At 40.3% G+C, this 24116-nt stretch overlaps 2 protein-coding genes across 2 annotated transcripts; one reads left to right on the forward strand and one right to left on the reverse strand.

Annotated features, from left to right (window-relative positions):
• The first annotated feature begins 2222 nt into the window (after positions 1-2222).
• Positions 2223-5205, forward strand: LOC115706119 (uncharacterized). Its single transcript, XM_030633653.2, has 5 exons — positions 2223-2509; positions 2899-3817; positions 3993-4193; positions 4380-4575; positions 4737-5205. Exons 2-5 carry the CDS (start codon positions 2948-2950, stop codon positions 4919-4921), a joined length of 1452 nt encoding a protein of 483 aa, XP_030489513.1. The 5' UTR covers positions 2223-2509; positions 2899-2947; the 3' UTR covers positions 4922-5205.
• A 7355-nt stretch (positions 5206-12560) lies between these two features.
• Positions 12561-13367, reverse strand: LOC115713770 (uncharacterized). The gene has a single exon (XM_030642253.2). It carries the CDS (start codon positions 13365-13367, stop codon positions 12561-12563), a length of 807 nt encoding a protein of 268 aa, XP_030498113.2.
• Between the last annotated feature and the right edge of the window lie 10749 nt (positions 13368-24116).

Consider the following 24116-nt stretch of genomic DNA (forward strand, 5'->3'; position numbering starts at 1 on the left):
GCATGCTCTAAATTTTGAAGGGTATTGGCCGAACCAAACGAGTATAGTATAATTCTCTGATGTTCACTGTTTCTTTTACATTTCTTTTGTTTACTTAATATTTCTGAAAATGACCACATTGCACTTCTTTTCACCATTTTAATACTAATAATGAATCAATAAATGGGCACTCTGAAGTATCATTTAAGCAGTAGAAAACATTTTCTGCTCAGAAAAATCAGCATCATAATTAACAACTAAGAAACCATGAGGTCAATCAAGGCCAGCCAATGTGACTGTTTAAGCTGTTCAATTTGCTATTATTACAACGTGATCAGTAGAAACAAACTCTTTCATCACCCGGGAAGACTTGTTCGAGTTTACTTACATTAATTACTCTTTTTCACAACTAATGAATTTATTTAGGGACCTGTAAAATTACAGTTGCTTAGCTCAATCTTCATCTGCACTGGAAGTTGAATCTCTTGCTTTGCAATTAAAGAGAGAGTTGTTCTGCTACTGTTTTGGATTTTCAAGAGCAGAGCAAAACAGAGTTGATTCGATATATATGATTTTTCTGGTTGTAATGTTTAGTTTCTTTGGTTTAATCTTTGAATTTTCCTTAATAACAATGACATTGTCTGTAGTGGTCTAATAACCTAATAACGTTCTGGTTTTAAACCCAATTTGTATGGGGTGTTATGTAAATCCTCACATCACTTTGAGATTTTACACACCTCAAAATGAGACAAATAGAACTTTACTATAGCAAATGACTTTTCTTTTTTCGAAAAAAAAATATAAGTGAAAAACCTGTTAAAACTAGAATTCGTAAAAATGTAAAATAAGAAAAAAAAAAAAAAATCAAATTTTAAGTATTTTGTGTAAATTTTCATTTATATTTGGCAAAAAAGAAGAGTACTAATTAGTAATTAGTAGTATAATAATCCTTAAAAAAATAGTAGTATAATAATAAGAAAAAAAATAAAAGGTCATTCATTTGGCTAGACTTGTACAGTTGCACAACTTACATAAATTTAGAAATTTCATAATTATTATAATTTTGTTTTAAAATTAAAACTTGATTTTTTAATAAATTTATTAATTAAATTAAAAAAAAAGTTCTCATTTAAATAATTTTTTATCAAAATTTTCTAATTTATTTTTTAGTAAAACTTGCATTGTTTACGAAATATACATGGCATTCTTATTAAATTTGCAAACAATATAATAATTCATTCACTTATAAATACAAATGTATATTGGTCATATTTAAAAATAATTGAACTATTTTTTTTTTCTAGATACCAAAATAAATAAAGGTGTATCAATGTACTCCTTTTAGGAGCTACATTGTAGAATTCTTTAATATATGTATATTACATAATTTTTTAAAAACAATTTAATATAATAATTTGATGATTAGTAAATATGTTAGACGTTAAAATTTTAATAATTTTTTTTATTATTTTTGTATTGTCAATATTTTATTAGATTAATTTTTGAATTTTTATTATAATATATAATAATAATGATAGTGTAAATTTTTAAAATTTTAATAATTTTAAGATATTGTGGTGTGGGTGGTTTTAGGGATGAACATATTGATCGGATTTGATTCGGACCCAACCAACCCGCCTGGCCCTGACCCGGTCAACTCAAAAAATTAAAAAAAAAAATCCATTTTGTTTGGACGTGTCGGGTTTAGCCTAGTACACTTTCGGGCAGGTTCGCGAGTTAATTTTTTATGGTCACCGGATTTTGGGTTGAACCCGAACCTGCCCGCCGACGCAGTTACTTTTTTTTTTTCTCATATATAATATATTAAAAAAATATTATAAAATCTAATCATTTTATTTTTACTACATAGACAATATATTAAAAATAACAATATATAATATATTGTATATAGTTTGAAATTTCACTTTTGTATTTAAGATTTGAAATTAATGTATTTTTTATTTTATTTTAATTTAACGAATATAAATTATAGTGTTATAAGTTTATAACTTATATGTTTAATTTAATATATAGAAAAAAATTATATAAAATTTGATTTTTTTTAGAAAAATTTAATGAGTTTATTGGGTCAACTCGAACCCGCGAACTCGAAACCTGCGAATCTGAACCATTTCACGGATCGGGCCCGAGTAAATTTTTTGAATTCAAAACCCGCTCAATCCGCTCGATATTCAACCCTACATGATTTGGTTTGAAAAAAGATGTCGGGAACACCCCTACATGCATGAGGTGGTCCTAAATAAGGCTTTATAATGGACTGTGTATTTTACACGTCAAAGAGCAGAGCCTAGTTTGGGACGACGTCGTTTCTGTATTTCTAATCCTAAGCTCTTTTCTTGTGAAAGTGGGAAACCCCAAACCCAAATCCATCCATTACTCACCTATTAATATTATCTTCAATTTAAACTTTTCTTCTCCAATTAGTCTCTACAATTACATATTGCGTCTGGTTCGCTTTGGATTTCGCAATTCCAAACCCTAGAATACTATTTCATAAACAGCTCAAAAGGTATTTCCATTTTCCCAGGGTTCATTACTTTACCTGAATTTAAATTTCGTGTTTTATCGGAAACCCTAATAATCGCAGTTTTATTATTCTAATTTCTCTTCTTCCATTTATTAGTAATTCGCTTGAGGTCTTCTATAACTTTGTAATTGCAATTTTATTTATCTATTAAAGGGTTGCAGTATTGAATTGGTGTTTGAAGAATTATGCTTGATTTTTATGGTAGCCCAATTTGTATATATATTTGGGATTTTGGGGTTTTTCTGTGTTGCTTTTATTGTTCCTAATCTGTTTTCCGATCCCTGATTTAATTTACGCTCTCACTCTTTTTATCTGGGCTAGTAATTCAGTTTTGGTACGTACTTATTGGAAGGTATTGATTTAATTTGCAGGAGCTTTTGGTTGATTTTCATTTTGTGATTTTGTACATACATCAACTTCATGGCATCCGTTGATGGTAGAGTTACTTATTCTTCTCTCTCTAAGCTAGACCATGAGGACAGCCAACCCCATTATGATGACGACTTCAATGATAATAGTGGATGGCCTGTGCCGGAGGGCAATATCAGTTACCCATCAGTATTGTCAAAGTCTTCAAAACAAGAATACTTGTATCAATTTCCCGATGAATCAGAAGATTTTATTGGTGATGGATATGATTCAGGTGAGGATTTCAGCAATAACGCTCTCACAACTAAGACACCGGAGGTTAATTTGAAAAATGTGCTGAATGGGATATTTGCAATATTAACCGGGAGTAATAAATCTTTAACTGTTCCCACGAATAAGTCGTTACCCAGTTCAAATGTTTCGTTTCTGGGCTCTGGCAAGGACGGAAACACCTATTTACACTCCTCAGTTTACATTCCCAGTGCCCCGCCCCTTCTTGAGCCAAGTGGAATCAATTATAGTGCTTACAAAGAGGTATTGGATGCTGAACCCCCTGATTGGGTTCCTGATAGTGCTACCACAGTTTGCATGCAGTGCACTGCTCCTTTTACGGCTATTACTCGTGGGCGGCATCATTGTCGGTTTTGTGGGGGAATTTTCTGCAGAAATTGCTCTAAAGGAAGGTGCTTGTTACCTCTCAAGTTTAGAGAGAGGGATCCTCAGAGGGTCTGTGATACTTGTTACGACAGGCTTGATCCTTTACAGAGCATTCTTATCAACAGTGTTAGCAATGCTGCACAAATTGCAAAGCACGATGTGATGGATTGGACATGTACTAGAGGATGGTTGAATCTTCCTGTTGGTTTATCCATGGAACATGAGATATACAAAGCATCCAATACTTTGAGAAGCTACTGCCAGGTGCAATTTTGATTTTCAATCCTCTTCTTTGTGATTATGTATCTGATAGTGACTTTTTCTATGTACTTGTGGAATATCATAAATTTGTGTTTAAACAAACAAAATTTTACAGTGAAAATCACCTGTCATTGTGTTATTATGTAACATCTTTTTGTTGTTTTGTTCAATTTGACAGATTAGTAGGCTTAATTCTGAAAGGTCCATTCCTCTAGCTGTTCTTAAAGGAGCCAAGGGCCTTGCAATTCTAACAGTTGCTAAAGGTGGTGTTGTTGTGTCTTACAAAGTTGGCACCGGTTTGGTTGTTGCCAGAAGGTCAGATGGATCATGGTCTGCCCCATCTGCCATATCCTCTGTTGGCTTAGGGTGGGGTGCTCAGGTATAATTTGCTATTGGGTTCAGCTGAATCAAGTTGAATGAAATAAATAGATAGTAGGAATTTCATGTAGAAGGTTGTTGCAGTCTAAAGTCTTGCCTGTAGTTTCTTTCTGTTCCATTATTTCCGAAAATCTTATTATTGTTTCAAACTTAGTTGCTCTTTTAAGGTGATTATTCTTTATTACAGATTGGTGGTGAGCTTATGGACTTCATTATTGTTCTTCATGATTCACAAGCTGTCAAGACATTTTGTAGCCGCATGCATTTCTCTCTTGGTGCTGGCTGTAGCGCTGCTGCAGGACCTATCGGAAGAGTTGTGGAGGCTGATCTCCGTGCTGGAGACAAAGGTTCAGGCATGTGCTACACATATAGCTGTAGCAAAGGTACCATACTATCTTTCCAATCTCTTGTGTGTTCAAATGTTTTGCATAGTTACATTCATGTATTTTGTGAGACCGAGACTGGGGAGCCTTGTCATCTATGGTTTCTTTCTTTATGTCATTGTAGCTCAAAAAACGCATTTGACTTATCACTTATTGTGTAGGTGCCTTTGTGGGAGTTTCATTGGAAGGGAACATTGTTACTACAAGGATGGATACTAATCTACGTTTCTATGGCGATCCTTACCTCACAACATCTGATATATTGCTTGGGACAGTGGACAGGCCAAAGGCTGCGGAGCCCTTGTATGCTGCCCTTGATGGTCTCTATTATAGCTTGAGGCACTAGTAGTTTCAGACGTTTATTTGCTCTTTGTACATACGTACATACGTAATGCTATATAGCATCTGTCTTGTTCAGTACTTACTACTCCCCCCATGTTATGTTTATGTCTCTCTGTGTTCAGTCTCATTGGTTTGGTTTTAATGTTTATTTCTCATCTTTGATTTTGTAACTGTACAAAAACTCAATCTCATTGATGTTGGTTAAGCTTAACTCTCATTTGTACATATTAATTGTACAAACTACCAACCATTGCAATATAGAATGAACCCATCTATTTCTATTTTCTACTCATTTTTATTACTATAACTTAATGCGCACTGACAAAGATAAAGCAACTCCTTGATTTGTGGAACCTATAAAGCAATAAATTATCTTTGCTTCGATTCCATAATCATTGTCCTATGTTTAAAGGGAAATGTTTTTGGGCAATGTCTAAGAGCATCTCCAAATAACCACTAAATTTAGTGTTACACTATCACTAAATTTAGCGTCAAAAAATATTTTTACTCTAACCACAACACTAAAAATTACACTAAAAAAAAATAAAACCTTATTATTATAGTAATTTTTTAATAAAATAAAAAATAAATTAATATCATATTAATTAACAAAAATTACCACAATTGTTATATTTAACTAATTATTTAAATAAAAGAGACACGACAAAAAAATTTGAATTTTATTTTTTGGCGTGTTAAATTTTTTTAAAATTTTTAAAATTTTGCCGGATGTATTAAATAACTATAATGTACACGAACATAAAAAAAAAAAAAGACTAAACAAGTCTCCCGAATGCCGAAACAGGTAGAAGTATATCATTGCGCCACTTTTAAAACAGTGCATTATTTTCGGCGTACTAATTTTTTAAATTTTTTTTAAAATTTTACAAGATATTTTAAATAACTATAATATACACTACTATATATATATATAAAAAAAAAATAGACTAAAAAAGTATGTCGGGTGCCGAAACAAATAGGAGTAGATTTGTACATTACTTTTTAAAAAGTGCATTGTAAAATTTCCCAAAAAATAATTCTTCATTTTACAAATACAATAATATAAATATATATAAATATTAATTAAATAATAATAATAATAAAAAAAAAACACAATGTCGTGTCTACAGTGCACAACATATATGTCGTGCACTGTAGATTAAACTACAAAATGCTGCAACAAATGCAGCCTCCTTGGAAGATATATACACTGCATACAAGCTTTTTGCAGTCTCCTTGGAGCTGCTCTAACACCCTCTTATGTGTTAATATTGTTATTGGTCTAATTAAGTATCGAGTCTCATATAATTTAATATAATAATTTTTAAGCAGTATTGCTAGCCAATCACAACGCCACATGTCTATAAGGTGTTAGGCACTACTGATGCTTAATAACAATGCTATGTTTGAATGTGATGTTGCGAGTGATGTGATTTGATTTGATTTGATTTTTCTTTTTTTATGTGATGCTATCAAAAAGAAAATATGAACTAAACCGGATACAAACACAATCAAGATTAATATTGATGCTACTACGTTTGCTAGTGAAAACAAATATGGTTACGGCATGGTCGCAAGAAACAACTCAAGCATTCTTATTGACGCCAAAGCTGGTTGTAGTCTCGGCACTTTTACACCTGAAGTTGCAGAAATTGTTGGTATTAAAGAAGCATTATGTTGGATAAAAAGTCATAACTGGAACACTGTCGAGTTAGAGTTCGATAGTCTGGTCTCTGTCCAAGCCATTCGAAGCAAGATTCCTCTCAGTTCGGTTTTTGGGGTTCTTATCCATGATTGCCAATCTCTTTTATCATTTATTCCTTTTCTTAAAATTCATTTTGTAAAACGTTCAGCAAACCGACTAGCACATGTTGTTGCTAGGATGTCTCGGTCTTTATCTGAACGTAGCATTTGTGTGTCCAACGCTCCAACAACTATGTTGGATATCATATATTCCGAATACTAAATTTAATGAAGTTCTCATTTTATCAAAAAAAAAAAAAACTTTAAGGCATTACTTATTTGAGTAATTCCATCAAGAAAAAGAAATATTTATTTAGTTATAGGATTTATATCATGTTTAGATAAGTTACCAATTATATTTTACATTTTTAAGTAATTTATTCTGAAGTATAATTAGGATTAGAGGTAGCAAAACATGTCATTGTATCGTGTTCGTGTCATATTTTATGTGACTCACTTCTATATTTCGTGTTAGATGTACCAATTCGTTTTTTTGACTCGTGTTTAATTTTTTCAATTCTAACCCGACCCGTAAGAAATTGTGTCGTGTTTGTGTCGGTCCACTGTGACCCATTTTACCATTATTGAAACTAGAGTTATAGAGAAAAATTATAGATTTAAATTCAATTAGAAAACTTATATACATTTATTTAAATATAATTTATTATATATAATAATAAAAATAAATTTTTTAAAATATTTTCAATTTCATGTAAAAAAAAATTAAATTTAAAATGCTTTAACTTAACATTGAATCACTAAATATATATTTTTTATATAATTATATTATTATTAATATTTTTTTTATTTTAATTTATTTAAAAAAACCGTATCAAACGTGTAAAATTTGTGTTAAGCATGTCGTGTCGTGTTGTTTGACCCGTTTTTATTTCCTGCTAAGTCGTGTTAATTTGTTTTCGATCCACGTCTAATTTTTTTGACCCTAACCCGTAAAATTCGTGTCGTGTTCGTGTTTATGTACCATGTTAAAATCCGTTTGTCACTCCTAATTAGGATCTTATGGTCAAATATATTTAATTACAACCTGACAATAAGTATATATATCTTTCTATTATAAAAATGTGGTGTTTGTGTGATAATTTTAATTACAATAATACCCTTATATTTTATATGCTATCACTCACCTATTTATACCCTTAGGGCCCGTTTGGTACGCAGGACTGGATTGGATTAGACAGACTAATTTGTCCAATCCAATGTTTGGGCATGTTAGAAGTCTGGAAAACTAATCCAGTTAACCTCATCTGTCTGGGATTATTTATCCCATCCAGCAGGGTGGGATAAATAATCCCATGCAGGTGAGATTTTTTTTTTTATTGTTTTTTAATTTAAATTTTATTAATATATTTTAAATTTAATAAGAATTTAAAGGAAATAATTATAATACATTTTTTTATACATTTTTTTTATCAAAAACTTATTCATTAAAATATCTTTTCTTATACAATTGTCAATATGATTGATCAGTCAATGTCATTTACTTTTTTTTTATATATATTTAGCTAGATTTACTTTTATATCTTAAACTTATTTATCTTATTTATTTTTTCCACTTATTTTTTTTTATTTTTATATAAAAAAATTAATCTATTATTATGCATAGTATTGGTTATAGTTTGGTTATATCTCATACCGTGCTTTTTTATTTTTTACTTCTATATTTTTTATCACATGTAACTAAATTATTCTCTAATTACCACAATTATTAATTATTTTCGTCATTTACAACTCATCTCATGATATTACTATTAGGGGTGTTTGCAGGTACGGTTTTTGACCATTTTTCAAACTAACCTGCACATGCGGTTTTTTTAATTTTCCAAACTGCACTCGCACCGCGAAACTAAAAAATCGCAGAAACTACCGCACCGCAAAAAATAGTTCAGTGCGGTAGTTTTTGCGGTTTGGACTATCACATATACAACAAAGTTTGAGCAACATTTATCAAAAATACCATAAGGATTGAAAATAAATATAAAAAAATTACGTTTCAATAATACAATAATTAGTGGGCTTTGGGTTATACATTCACATATTGGACCTAAATAAAATAAAAATTGGTATTTTATAATGTGCGATGTGGTGTGGTTGGAACTGCATATTAATTCAAAACCACAAACCGCACCGCCCAGTTTAGGAAAAATTCAAATCGCGACCGCACCGCAAAGAATTTCAAACCACATTTTTTTTTGCGGTGCAGGCGGTTTAAACAGTTTGATGAACACTCCTAATTACCATACCACTTTTGCCCCTTACAACAATATACAATCACATTGACACTAATAAAGTGTAAAGTGTAACATAATGAGATATATATATACTTTTTTGAAAGGTTAATTTCTTACTCTTGTACAATAATAAAATTTGTATTCTATAATTTTTAAGTTTTAAATTGTACTACAATTTAAATGTCAAACTTAAATTTTTGTTACAAATATTTATAGTATTAAAATTAAACAAATAAAAATAAAAATAAAATGTAGCAAGAAGAGCTAAGCACGTGCGAATCTCACCTAGTATTTAATTATAAAAGAGCTATATTATTTTGGACCCTATAACTATGACAATAAATTTTTATTTTTTTATTTTTTTTTTGAATGGATAAAGATTTTATTTAACAAGAACGTTCATCCATTACAATAAATAATAAATCTGAAGGAGCATTGAGCTCACTAAAGATACAACCTGACAAAAAATAAGACTTTCTCGCAACACAGTGCGCGGCCTTGTTTGCAGATCGCTTAACAAAAGAAATTAATACATTGTTTAAAGTAGAGATCATCAGACGACAATCTTGTACTATCATTCCGAATTGGGAGGGCATTTGAACCTCTCCATTAATAGCTTGCACCACTACTAACGAATCAGTTTCAATTTCAACATCAGAAAGATGATGATTCTTAATCCAGCTTAGCGCCTCTTTGACCCCAATAGCTTCAGCAACTTCCGGAGTCACCACACCAATTTTACTAGTTGACACAGCTTCAACTAGATAACTGGCCTGATCTCTAACAACAATTCCCACACCAAAATAGTTTTCAGCTTCAAAGATGGCTCCATCAACATTGATCTTGTATTTATGCACAATTGGTTTCCTCCAATGCTCCAGGTCCTTACTATAATTTACATTAAGTAAAGGCTCTGATTTTTGTTGTTGAGCATTTCTCCAAGTAACAAGATTAGTTCTAGCTAATTTAACCACATCTAAAGCTTTAGTACTTTTATTGTTCCAAAGGATATCATTTCGGGCCAACCAAATCCTCCAGGCTACCATTGCAGCCTCTTCAACTACATCCTGCTGGTTTTTAATCAATAAATCCCCAAACCAGCTTGAAAAATCAATAGCCGCCTCCCCTACATAACCCACCATTGATATATTCCAACAAGATCTTGCAAATCCACAATGTAATAATACATGTGAAATGGATTCAACCTCAACATTACATAATGGACAAGTTAAATCCACATGAACATGTTTAGTTGTGAGTTGTACCTTTGTTGGAAGACATCCTGCCATAGCACGCCACACCAGGTGATGCACCTTTGCTGGAACATGCATCTGCCACAGTTTCTGCCAGCAAGTCACGGCACCAGTACACGGCCACGCCCCACTCTGTTGCTGCAGCAATTTATAAGCACTGCTAACCGAATATAAGCCTGATTTTTCCTCAGACCAAAACCAATTACCCATAGTAGCAGAATCACTGAGTTGGATTGATAAGATACACTTGCTTTCCTCCTCAGTAAACATGTCAAACAGCAGCTCTTTATCCCAAACTTTCTCTTCAATTTTCATTAAACTATCCACTGTTCTACCAGCAAGATTTGGATGATAGGTTGTAATAAAATTAGTTCCAATCCCTAGTAGCCACGGTTCATCCCGAATTAAAGTGGATTTCCCATCCCCAATAGCCTTCCTAGCCGCCATCTTAACCAAGCTTTTAGCCTCCCATAAGCTTCTCCAAATAAAACTAGGATTCAGACCTAACTCAGCATTAAGAAAACTCCCATTCGAAAAATATCTTGCTTTATAAATCTTTACTACCAGAGAATTCTCATTAGTGACTAACCTCCACCCTTGTTTTCCCAAGAAAGCCATATTGTAGTCCCTTAAGTTTCGAAAACCAAGCCCCCCAACATCCTTATGTCGACTCAGTCTTTGCCAACTCATCCAACTCACTCCCTTACTAGAATTAGATTGTGATTTCCACCAGAATTTCGACATTAAACCTTCAAGGTGAGTGCAAATTTCCTTTGTAAGGAGAAAGACACTCATAGCAAAACTAGGCAAAGCTTGGGCCATAGATTTCAATAAAACCTCTTTCCCAGCCTTTTGAAGGAACCTAGTTTCCCAGCCATTGATTTTCTTCTTCATTTTTTCCTTCAAAAAACCAGAAAGGCATTCTTACTTCTCCCCATAGTGCATGGTAGCCCAAGGTAAGTGCTATGTTCAGAAGCTGTGCCATACCCAAAAGCCGACAAACTTGGTCTCGGACTACTGCATTAGTGTTGTTACTGAAGAACACAGATGATTTATTAATGTTGACTTTCTGCCCAGAAGCTTGTTCATATCTAGCAAGCAGACTAAGCACATTGGTAGCTTCGAAATCATTAGCTTTGCAATAGACATAGCTATCATCTGCAAACAACATATGAGATACAACAGGAGCTCCTCTAGCCACACGACAACCAGTTATCCACCTTCTTTGTACAAAACGATTGACTAATGAAGAGAACCCCTCAGCACAAATGAGAAAGAGATAAGGCGACAGTGGGTCACCTTGGCGAATCCCTCTACTTGGTATAATCGGCCCCATTATATTACTACCATAAGTAATGCTATACTTAACCGTGGAGGCACAATACATGATCAAAGAAACAATTTTCTGATTAAATCCCATATGTAGCATCATTTGTTCAAGAAAAACCCACTCCACTCTATCATAGGCCTTGCTGAGATCAAGTTTTAGAGCCATATACCCCTCCTTTCCCATCCTCTTTCGTTTAAGGTAATGCATTATCTCAAACGAAATCATGATGTTATCAGAAATTAGTCTACCCGACAAGAATGCACTTTGGTTTTCAGATATGACCGAAGGTAAAATTCCTTTAATTCTATTAGCTAGAACTTTAGAAATTACCTTATATAATACATTGCAAAGCGAGATCGGTCGAAGGTCACTCATAGACTCAGGATGTTTCTTTTTAGGAATAAGCACAATGTTAGTTTCATTTAATTCAGAGCTGAAAGAACCTGAATCAAAGAAACCCTTAACTTGGTTGATAACATCACTACTTACAACATGCCAGAACTTCTGAAAAAATTCCGGAGTCATACCATCGGGGCCAGGTGATTTATCCGGGTGCATCTGAAACAGAGCCTTCTTTACTTCTTCATCTGAAATCGGCTGAAGGAGACAATCATTCTGCTCATTCGAAACCACCTGAGGAATAGAGTTTACCACTTCTCCACAATCAGTCGAGGATGTAGTGAACAAGTTTTGGAAATAGGCAGTCATAACCTGGGCCAAATCACTCTCCCAATCCGACCATGTACCATCATCCTTTCGAAGCTTTTGTATGGAGTTATTTCTTCTTCTGGAACTAGCCATAGCATGGAAGTATTTAGAATTTTGGTCCCCTTCTCTTAACCAAAGTTGCTTCGATCTTTGACGCCAAAAAATTTCACGCTGTAAGAGTACATCCTGTAACTTAACTTCGGCCTCCTTGTATTTCTGAACTGCTACCGAATCTCTGCCTTTCTTCCAACATCTCATATCAGCTTTAACTTCTTTAATTCGATCTCTAAAATTTCCACTGAAATCTCTCCCCCAGACCTGCAACTTCTCCCCACAGTGATGAATCTTTTGTGTAATCGGCTAGTCAACTCCACCTTCCCATGTTTCTTTGACAATTTGTAAACACATTGGCTCACGGAGCCAAGAGTTTTCAAACTTAAAGCATCGGTTAGCAGCAATTTTTATAGCATTACCTATCAACAGCAACAGAGGACAATGGTCTGATGTAGATACCTCTAGATTGAGCAGTTTGGCAATGGGGAACATATCTAACCAGTTTTGGGACACCACAGCACGATCAATTCTGACTTCAATCCACGCATTAGTACCCCTGCCCTTCTCCCACGTGAACGGATAGCCAGTTAATTCCAAGTCAATCAAGCCACAAGCATCCAAAGTCTCACAAAAACCTTCCATTAACCAGTTGGGATACGGATTGCCTCCCCTTTTATCAGTCTGAGAGGTTACATTATTTATATCCCCAACAATGCACCAGGGAAGAGTTGAACGATCTTTAAGTGTCTTCATGAGAGTCCAAGTGTTTCCTCTCAAACTCCTATTCGGCTCCCCATAGAGTCCAGTAAGCCGCCAATAACCTTTATTCCCACCCAAAATCGATGCATCAATATAATTCTGACCAAATCCCAGCAAATTAACATCCCCTTCAACTCTCCATAACAACGCTACTCCACCACTCTTACCTTGAGCATCGACAGAAAAAGCACCCTCAAAATTAATTGCAACTCGCAGCTTTTCTATTGTTTCCTTCTTTGACAAAGTCTCACATAGAAAAACTAGATTGGGTTTCTTTTGGACAATTAAATCCTTAATGAATTGTATAGCCCATGGGTTCCCAAGCCCATGGCAATTCCAGGATAAAACATTCATAATGATTGGTGGGCCTGCACACCAAGGCCCACCTTTACATCGTTTTTTTGGTTCTGGTTGACTTCATCAACATTATCCACCATAGTGTCATCTATCTCACGTGACCCCCTCTGCCCCTTATTCTCTGTACGCCTTCTCTTATTTTCGAAAATTAGCATTGTTTCCTTTTCTATTTGACTTACTGATCTTGCCTCCTCATTAGAATCTTGGTCATTACTTTCATCAGCATTTACTTCCACAAATTTCTCCTCCTGACGATTCCTCTGAGTTGTCTCCATACGTATCCCATGATCTTCTCCATAATTTCTTCCATCAACCCCAATTACAGCAGGTACATTAATCACCCTCTCAGCCACCATACTCCGGTTCCGATCACCACCATCAGCAACTCCCGTCTCCTCCTCCCTCCCTGTGCGCAACCACTGTGCCCCTATCAGATAGTTCTTCTTTCGTGTAGTCGCTTTCATCCATTCCCCATACAAACGTATCGAATTATCAAAGTGTTCCTCAAAGCGGTTTGGACAGAACCTTTCAGAGTGACCAATAAGGCCACAGATGAAACAGAACATAGGAACATGTTCATATTTAAAGGTAGTCCAAATCCATTCCCCACTTGGCTTGATCAGCTTCTTACGCCTCTTCAATGGTTTTTCTATGTCAATCGTGACTCGAACCCTGAGATAATCCCGCCAAATTCCTACAAAGTTCTTTGGGTCAGATTTCACATACGATCCAATGTAATTACCAACATGTTTCACTACCCAATCAGACATAAATCCATATTTCAACTCATGCAATTGGATCCACATATCCAACTTATGCAGCCGAACCAACCGAGGATCTTCCCCCCTCTTCAATCGATGAAAAACCAATTGAATACGATTAAAGGTCCATGGGCTTCCGTCAATAACAGATTGAATATCATTCATGGTAGAACTGAAAAAGATATCGATTAGTATCTAACTCTTTTATGTAAACGCCTCGTCCCGGTTGCCAAAGAGACGCCATCATGTGTCTCATTGCATCAAAGTCGATAGTTCTGCCAGTGAGAAATTTCCCAACTAAGCACCATCTATCATCAAAAGCTTGTTCTTCTTCTGCATTCTCTCCTGTTATAAGGACTCCCTCCTCTTCCTCCTCCAATTGGATCTGTTCATATCTGTCCACCAAATCAACACCCTGCTGACTACTTGAAGCCATTCGCTCGATCAACACACCAGGAAACAAAAGACAAAAAACTACTTTTACATATAAACTTTCAAAAACATGTCAGAAGACAAGACATATCGCCGATTAATGAGAATTTTGATTATATGAGTTTGATCTTATTAGAAAACATATTATTAGTCATATGTTATCACTTCTAATCTCTGATTAATATATATTAGTACCTACCTTATGCATAATTTTTTTTATTATTATTTATGTATTTATTTGTTATTGTTATGATAAATTTTTTTTTTATTATTTATGTATTTATTTTGGCATTTTATTTTAATGAAAAGTTTAAAAGTGGAAGCTTAAATAGGTTTATAGTTTTCTTTTTTTTTCAATAGCCAAAATACATTGATTTATAAGGAAATGCATTAAAAATGATAACTTATACTAAGATATTAATCAATGATGATTTCAATCAATTATGATCAAATATAGACAATATTAAATAACAAATTATTCTATGTGTTGCTCCTAAAATCGCCCAATATACGTGGACCAGTCAGGAAGGGACACGTGGATCAAATTACTTGAGAAGAACTGCTAAGTCTTTGTATGACACCAGGAAGCATTATTCGCATGGGTCCCGGAAGATGTACCCGGAGTACAAGGTACTCCCGGAAGCGAGCATAGCTTGAAGGCACTCTGGGATGTGTCAGGTCTCTCGCGAGAAATCAAGTCGCATTTAATGCTGCATGGGAGGAAGCGTGTTGGGACTGTAACACGCAATAAAGTCTGACGGCACAACCCCCAAACAGCAGCGCTACAGTAATGATCATTTAAGTCTAGCGACGGCTACCCTGCGAAGAGTCACGTCAATCATAAGACAAAAAGGACATTCTCCATAAAAACCCTACAGCACCTAGGGATTTGACCATGCATCTCCCATGGTATATTCATCGGAAATGCCTAACTTTATGGATACTTACAGACACATATGTAAGGACAATTCTAGGGATTACCCCACCAAAACACTATAAATACCCCCTCAAAGCTCATTTAAGGGGGTCGGATAATCTTGGTTGCTAAAGAGCAAGAAGAGAAAAAACTCACCAAGAACATTCCTTGTATTAAAGAGAGAAACATTCTCCCAAGTGTAGAATCTGTATTAAAGATATCCATTAATAGCAGTGGCTCGTGGACTAAGGCTCATTAACGCCCCAACCACGTAAAAAGTCTTCATCTCGCTTTCTTACAGCTCATTATTATAATCATATTTTACTGGTTGCCGAAAATCTCGGTCAACATTTTGGTGCTTTCATTGAGAGCTGAGGAAAGCTGCTTCACAACAAGCATTTAACTTCACGATAATGGTGGAGACAAGAGCTACACGTCACCCTCGCCCTCTAGAAGACGCTCAAGATCCCAATGAAGAGGATGTAGCCTCAAGGGCAGCAGAGGAGTCCGAGGAAGAAGTTCCAGATGAAAACCACGAGGAACACCTCGACGAGTACGCTTACGATGATGGAAGCTACCAAGAGCTGGTGCTCCTCAGACAAAAAGCTATCGATCACGAAGCTGAGATCGAAGCTCAGAAAGTGCAAAATCAAAAGATGCATGAGGTGATGCTAGCCATGCAGAAAGCCATGGAGGCCGCTGGCATTCACGTGCATCCCAAGGCAATGGCCGCTGGACTCGACGGGGAGCCAGCTACGTCTTCGCCTAATTCCCAGCAGCAAAGGCCTAGGGAACCTAGCCCTATAAGGCACCCTGCTGAGGAAAACCAAACAAAAAACCCTACTTCTGCCCCTGGTCGAAAGAAAAAGGCGCAGGATCCGCGTAAGGTCCGCTCAGATTTCCCTAAAGGGAAAGGTCCGCAGAGGGGCAAGCCCCAAAGAGGGAGTCTTGGCCCTCAGGATCGAGGGGACCGGAAAAGCGTTTCCGTGCACCAGGAACCAGGGGGTAGAGGAAGAGGAGGACAGAGATGTCCACCCATTGATCTGAGAAATCAAATTAATGGGAATCAAGGTGACCTCCGGGATCACCTTGATCAAAAAAGATACAGACCCGGAGTCTCCTCGGGTACTGTAAACGAAGGGATTATGGCAGAGCTTGCCATCCTTCGAAAAGATATTGCCCGAGTCTCCCGGAGGCAGAAGGGAGATGACTCCGACTCGGACAGTGAGGACCGGGAGCCTTGTGCCAAGCATATCCTGGAGGCGGAGCTCCCTAAAAACTTCAAGATGCCCGAAATGGCGGCATATACTGGGAACTCCGACCCCAGCGATCACTTGTCACGATTCAACAGAGTCATGACAGTCATGCGGGTCAGCAATGACGCCAAATGCCTATGCTTCCCCCTCACTCTGAGCGGTTCGGCAGAGGAATGGTTCAAGAAACTAGAACCAGGATCGGTGGGCTGTTGGAACAAACTCCAAACCAACTTTCGGAGACAATTTGTCGCCGCCAGGAAGGTCAATTTGGAGGTTAGTTCCTTGACCAACATTAAGCAACTACCCACCGAGACCTTAAAGAATTACATCAAGAGGTTCCGAGAGGAAGCCTCGAAGACCAAGAAGGTCGACGACGGACAACAGCTTGCGCTTCTCCAAGCAGGAATCCGCACTGGGACTCCCTTCTGGAACGAACTACAGCAAGAAGGCGCTGCTAGCCTTCAGGACTTCCAGAAGCGAGTCCAAAAATATATTAACCTCGAAGAAGCCCAGATCGTGGCTTACGGAGGCTATTATCCCACCGGGATAGCAGGATACATGCCAGGAGTATCGCCCTCGGGTACTGTCCCGACCGCGACCCCTCTGGTTAGTGGCATACAGTTTTCTGCTACTCCCGGATACAACCTAGCTCTGCCCTCGGCATCTTCCCATTACGGCAATCCGTCCGGGGTGAATGGACGGGCTCCTTCACAGGCTGCCCCAACCGCTAGCTTAACAGGCCCTACCCAGGGGTCTAGAAGCAAGAGGTCTTCCAAGGGCAGCACCCGAACGGGAGAGAAGCGCCAAAAGAAGGGGTACACACCCCAATACACCCAGTACACAGAGCTCACGGACTCTCAGGAACGTGTCTATTTTGCCACAAGGCAGAACACGCATTACCGGAGACCCCAGCCATTGTACAGGGACAGCTCCCGGAGAGATCCGAGTAAAAGGTGCGAATATCACAACGATATTGGCCACAGCACCAACGAGTGTAAAAATCTCAAGGATGAGATTGAGAATCTGATCCGTTTGGGCCACCTCTATGAGTGGATCAAGAATAGGTTACCCCACCTTAACCCGGGGCAGGTGGCAGGGGGCATGCCTTCGGGAACACCAGGGGGTACAGCAGGAGCATTGCCTCCAGCTGCTCCCGCAGGTGACGCCCAGCATATACCCGGACTACCGCCCCGGCCTAATGGACGGGTAGCCATGATCTCCGGAGGTCCCCATATCGGAGGAAACACTCGAAAGGAGCGGAAGAGATATGCCGAGGCCGCAAGGCACAGTGAGGTGTGGGAAGTCACTCAACTCCCAGCTCAAAGGCCTCGGTTAATGGACCAACCCATAACGTTCACGGAAGAAGACGCCAAGACGGTGCGTTTTCCTCATCACGACCCGCTGGTTATAGAGACCCCCATTGCAAATAAAGTAGTGGCTAGGGTCTTGATTGATAATGGAAGTTCCGTGAACTTGCTCTTCAAAGAGGCCTTCACTGCGATAGGGTTGACCGACCGGGACCTCTCTCCTAGCGGATCGCAGCTCACAGGGTTTAACGGGACAACTCTAATCCCGATGGGAAAAGTCAGGCTCCCAGTTACCCTGTGCCCGGATACTCCCCAGAGCACGTTCAAGTATTGCACCTTCGTGGTAGTAGACTGTCCAACAGCCTACAACGCAATCTTAGGTCGACCGGCCCTCGTCGACTTTGGTGCAATAACTTCCATCCGACACCTATGCCTAAAATTTCCTACCCAGGAAGCCGGAGTCGGAACGGTGAGGGGAAATCAAGGGGAGGCCAGACAATGTTACAACGTTGCCACCCACTTGCCAGTGCTCATGGTCCGGGGGCCCCCTGAAGTAGAGAAGGCCGAAGAAGACGAGTTGGATCCTCGTATAGGATCCGAAAGGGTCGTAGAACCAATGGAGGACGTCGAAGAGATACCAGTGTGCGACGACGACTCCACCAAAGTACTCCGGATAGGGAGAGGCCTAGATCCGGAGGAAAAGGATAAAATAATAAAAACACTGAAGGGCGCCATTGACATTTTTGCATGGCGCCAAGAGGACATGACCGGCATCAGCCCTCATGTCATCACCCATGTCCTCAACGTCAACCCGGACATGCCTCCTATACAGCAAAAGAGACGCCCGCTCGACTTCCTGGGCGAAAGCCGAGGCCTTAGAGAAAGAGGTGGATAAACTTTTGTCCAATAGCATGATCCGCGACGTATACTATCCGGAATGGCTAGCCAATCCGGTCCTGGTGCCCAAGCCAAACGGGACTTGGCGGGTTTGCATAGATTTCACAGATCTAAACAAAGCTCGCCCAAAGGACTGCTTTCCGCTGCCCAGGATTGACCAGATGGTGGACGCCACCTCCGGATTTAAACTGCTATCTTTCATGGATGCCTATGCTGGGTACAATCAAATAAAGATGCATACGGCAGACCAGGAGTGCACTAGCTTCAGGACCGATAAGGGGGTATACTGTTACCTAGTCATGCCTTTCGGACTGAAAAACGCCGGAGCAACCTATCAAAGAATGGTTAACCGGATGTTTAAAAGCCTCCTGGGACGAAACATGGAAGTATATGTAGATGACATGCTCGTCAAATCCAAAGCATGCAATAGCCATGCAAACGACTTAGAAGAATGTTTCGAAGTCGTCCGGAGATACGGCATGAAGCTCAACCCGAAAAAGTGTACCTTCGGGGTCAAATCGGGAAAATTCCTGGGCTTCATAGTCAGCCAGAGGGGGATTGAGGCGAACCCGGAGAAAATCCAAGCTCTCCTGGACATGCCATCCCCCAAAAAACATAAGGACGTGCAAAGTTTGACTGGAAAGGTAGCCGCACTGAGCCGTTTTATCTCGCGATCCACGGACAAGTGCATACCCTTCTTCAACATACTGAAGAAATGCCAAAAGTTCGAATGGACGGATGAATGCGAGGAGGCATTCAAAAGGTTAAAAGACCATATGGCCAAACCTCCTATCCTGTCAAAGCCCGTCCTTGGAGAAGACTTGTTCCTTTACTTGGCCGTCTCCGAACATGCGGTCGCGTCGCATTGGTCCGGGAGGAAGAAAAGATCCAGCACCCCGTGTACTATGTTAGTAAACGCATGATAGGGGCCGAGACAAGGTACCCGGTCATTGAAAAGCTAGTATTCTGCCTCCTGATGGCATCACGGAAGTTGAGACCATACTTCCAAGCCCATCCGATCAGAATTTTGACCAATCATCCACTCCGGCAAGTTCTCCAGAAACCTGAAGCCTCCGGAAGACTCCTCAAATGGGCAATGGAACTGAGTCAGTTTGACTTGCATTACGTGCCCCGCATTTCCATAAAAGGCCAAGCCTTGGCGGACTTCATCACCGAATGTAATGAAGCCAAGGCAACAGCCAATACTCGGAGCCACCCATCCCCACTTGGAGAGTATTTGTGGATGGAGCTTCAAACGAAAACGGTTCGGGAGCCGAGTGGCTATGATATCACCTATCGGGTTGCGGCTCCGGGCAAAGACTCCGATTCAACTTCACAGCTTCGAATAATGAAGCCGAATATGAGGCCCTGATAGCAGGGCTAAGGTTGGCTAAAGCTGTAGGAGCCAAGAGGGTGGAAGTCTACAGCGATTCTCAGCTGGTCGTAAACCAAGTATCCGGAGAATACCAAACCCGCGGCGAAAGGATGGCCGCGTACGTAACAATAGTCCGAGAACTGCTCCACGAGTTCACGGACTATAAAATAGAAAGAATCCCCCGAGAAAAGAACGCTCACGCGGACTGTCTGGCTAAGCTAGCCTCGGACAGTGAGATCGAAGAGCTGGGGGTAGTACCCGTGGAACGCTTGGCAGAGCCAAGCATCAAAATAAAAGAGACCACACAAACGGTTGGGCAAGAACCCAGCTGGATGGTCCCCATCATAAAATACATAACCACAGGTGAGTTGCCCCAAGAGAGGGCACTGTCTCGAAAGATTCAGTATCAGGCTCATCGTTATGTAATGATGGATCAAATTCTCTACCGGAGAGGACTCAGCATGCCTTATTTAAGGTGTGTATCGGACCCTGAAGCTAGACAAATCATGCTGGAGGTCCACGAAGGGTTCTGTGGAGATCATACGGGAGGACCCAGCCTCTCAAAGAAAATATTGAGGCAGGGATACTTCTGGCCAACAATGAAAAAAGATTGTATAGACTATGTCCAAAAGTGTGACCCGTGCCAAAGGTACGCGAACATACCGAGAGCTCCTCCAAATGAGATCACGCTGATGACAAGCCCCTGGCCCTTCGCGGTCTGGGGCATAGATCTCATCGGATCTCTACCTACGGGAAAAGGAGGAGTAAAGTATGCAATAGTAGCAGTAGACTACTTCACCAAGTGGACAGAGGCTGAGCCTATGAAGACAATAACCGCTAAGAAGGCGTTGGACTTTGTTATCAAAAACATAGTGTGTCGATACGGCTTACCTCACAAAATAGTCTCAGACAATGGAAAGCAATTTGATTGCGAGGAATTTACGGACTTTCTGCAACCAACACGGAGTAGTGAAAAGCTTCTCCGCGGTAGCCCGGCCTCAAACAAACGGCCAAAGTGAGGCACCAATAAAATCCTAAAGGTCACCTTGAAAAAGAAGCCGCCGGCTTGTAAAAATAACTCGGCCCGAAGAATTGCCAAGGGTATTGTGGGCCTACCGGACGACCCCGTAACCACAACCGGTCACTCGCCGTTCTCAATGGCGTACGGTTGTGAAGCAATAGTCCCGGTGGAAACATTATTCCCATCCCACAGGAGAACGACCTACTATCCGCCACTAATCGAGGCCCTGCTCCAAGAAGCTCTGGATCAAGTCGAAGAACTCCGGGATGAGTCCCAAATACGGATGGCCGCTTATCAAAAGAAGGTGACCAAGTATTTTAACTCCAAGGTTAAAAACAGAAAATTCGCTATTGGTGACATGGTCCTAAGAAGGGTCTTCCCAGCCACCCAAGAACCCGGAGTGGGGGTACTTGGACCAAATTGGGAAGGACCATATGAAATCGAGGACGAAATCGGTTCTGGCACTTACAAACTGAAAAGAATGGACGGAACTACTGTCCCAAGAGCCTGGAATGCCGATCACCTCAGAAAATACTACCAGTAGCGAATTAGACTTAGCTTTTGTTCAAAGGGTTTGTACCGTCCAAATGTATGCCTCCTCTATATTAAATAAAACTGAGTGCCTTAAAAACAAAGTTTCTATGCCACTCAGGGGGGTACTAGGGTATACCGCACGGACAAACAAAAACAAGCTAAGTAAAATATCCTGACCCAAAGGGCAGGTCAAGCTAAGTAAAATATCCTGACCCAAAGGGCAGGTCAAGCTAAGTAAAATATCCTGACCCAAAGTAAGGTGTCAAGCTAAGTAAAATATCCTGACCCAAAGGGCAGGTCAAGCTAAGTAAAATATCCTGACCCAAAGGGCAGGTCAAAAAACACGCGCAAAAATAAAGAGCGTAAGTATGAAACCCTGAGCCAAAGGACAGGTTGAAATATATAAAGTGTGAAAAAAGATCGCACATATATATAAATAAAAAAAAATATAAATAAAACATCCTAGCCCGAAGGTTAGGTCATACACATATAAATGGCCCGGGGACAGGCCTTAAATTGTCTCCCCTTCAAATAAAAGCTGCCGCCTGTATGTAAATTGTTCTAAGGCAGCAGCAAGTATAGACAAAGAAAAAAAAAAGAGTTATAAAGAGAACGGGTACAATCTGGGTCAATAATATGGCAGCTCAGTCGGCCGCGGCGGAAGACGAGGTCCGATCCGTGCCTCAAGCTCAGCATCAAGCCTCTTCTTCTTTTCCCGAAATTTGGCAATCATGTCCTCGGGTTTGGGATAAAAGGAAAGCTTGATACTCTGATCATTGGTGGCCCAAGCCATGTAGACACCATCATCAAAGCGCTTCGGGCACCGGGCACAGGAGACGAGAGAAAGGAGCTCGGCCCTCTTGGCCTTCCTGATAGACTGATCTTTGTAGTCCCGAAGCTCCTTCAACTCCGCAGCCAGAGCGGCCTTGGATTCAATATCCGACTGGTGAGTCTCCTCTAGAGACCTCACCTTGGCGGCCATTTCGTCCAAAGCCTCCCTGGCCTCCCGAAGATCTCGCCTAGCCTTCTCGGCAGCCTCGGTTTGAGCCCTTAGCTCCTCCTGATGATGGGCCTCCATCCTGCCTCTCCGCTGGGCCTCGGCCTGGATCATGTCCTCCGCCTGAGCCTCCCTCCGGATGGCCTCCTCCTCCCTGGCCTTGGCTTTCTCTTCCTTGGCCTTGGCCGCTGCTTCCTGGCGCTCGGCAGCCTCTTGATAGATCTGCCTCTCCGCCGTGAGATCCTGGAGGACCTTCCGGACGTCGTTCATGTCCCCAAAGTCGGACAGAGCGAAGCCGTGGTTTATGATATTCCTGGAGAGGCGACCAGCCTCAGCAGCAAGCTGAACCATAACGGGGTATAAGAAAAAATTCCTCTAAGGAAGAAAACAAAAGGCAAACAACAAAAAAGGAAATGCAAGAAATTGCGAAGTACTTACCACTGTGAGGGAATGGCTGAGGTCCTGGACCTGGAAGATGGAGTTCAGAGAAGCGCAGGTGGCGAACCGTTTGGGCGCACAGCGTGTAAGCTGAGAAGCGAACTCACCGGTCATTTCCGCGGCAAAGGGAGCCAAAGTGGGCCCTAGGAGGGGACGGAACCAGTCCGTTAGAGGGTCCAGGTTGAGGTTCCACGGATCGTGATAGTTCGGATGGCTGATGCTCGCCTCAACCTCCGCTCGCAGAATCCTCCTAAGGGCCTCCACCTCGGCATATCCCCGGGAGTACTCATCCATAGCGTAGTTGTGTTTGGCTATGCGAAGCTCCTGCCTTGCCTCATCCCCCGGAATCGGGGTAAGCTCAATGTGAGGAGGAGCAGGATTTTCCTCCATCGGAGAAACCCCGCCGTCTAGGCCATGAGCGGGAGTGTCGGCCCTCCGAGGCCTCTTCGGCTCGTCCTGGGCAACCATCTTGCCCTTACGCTTGCGAATCAGAGCCACTTCAGGCTCCTCCTCGTCCTCCTCTGCTACCACTTGAAGGGCTTGAGGCTCTCCAGCACCCTCAGCGGCTTCCTCCGAGAAGTCCCACCCTTTCCCCTGGCCTTCTCCCGGAAGCACCTCCTCGTCATCCACTAAGTCGATGGTTTCGGGAGGAGCGCCGGAAGAAACCTTCAAGGAAGGGGCCGGGGGAGAGGGGGTGAAAGCCGGAGGAGCCACCGGAGTATGGACCCCGGCAAGCTGTTCCAGGATGGCATCCATGGAGGTACCTGTTCCAATAAAATAAGCAAGTGTTAGAGGTTCGTGAGAAACTGCTT

The sequence above is a fragment of the Cannabis sativa genome, chromosome 1 (assembly GCF_029168945.1).
Source record: "Cannabis sativa cultivar Pink pepper isolate KNU-18-1 chromosome 1, ASM2916894v1, whole genome shotgun sequence".
NCBI lineage: Eukaryota > Viridiplantae > Streptophyta > Magnoliopsida > Rosales > Cannabaceae > Cannabis > Cannabis sativa.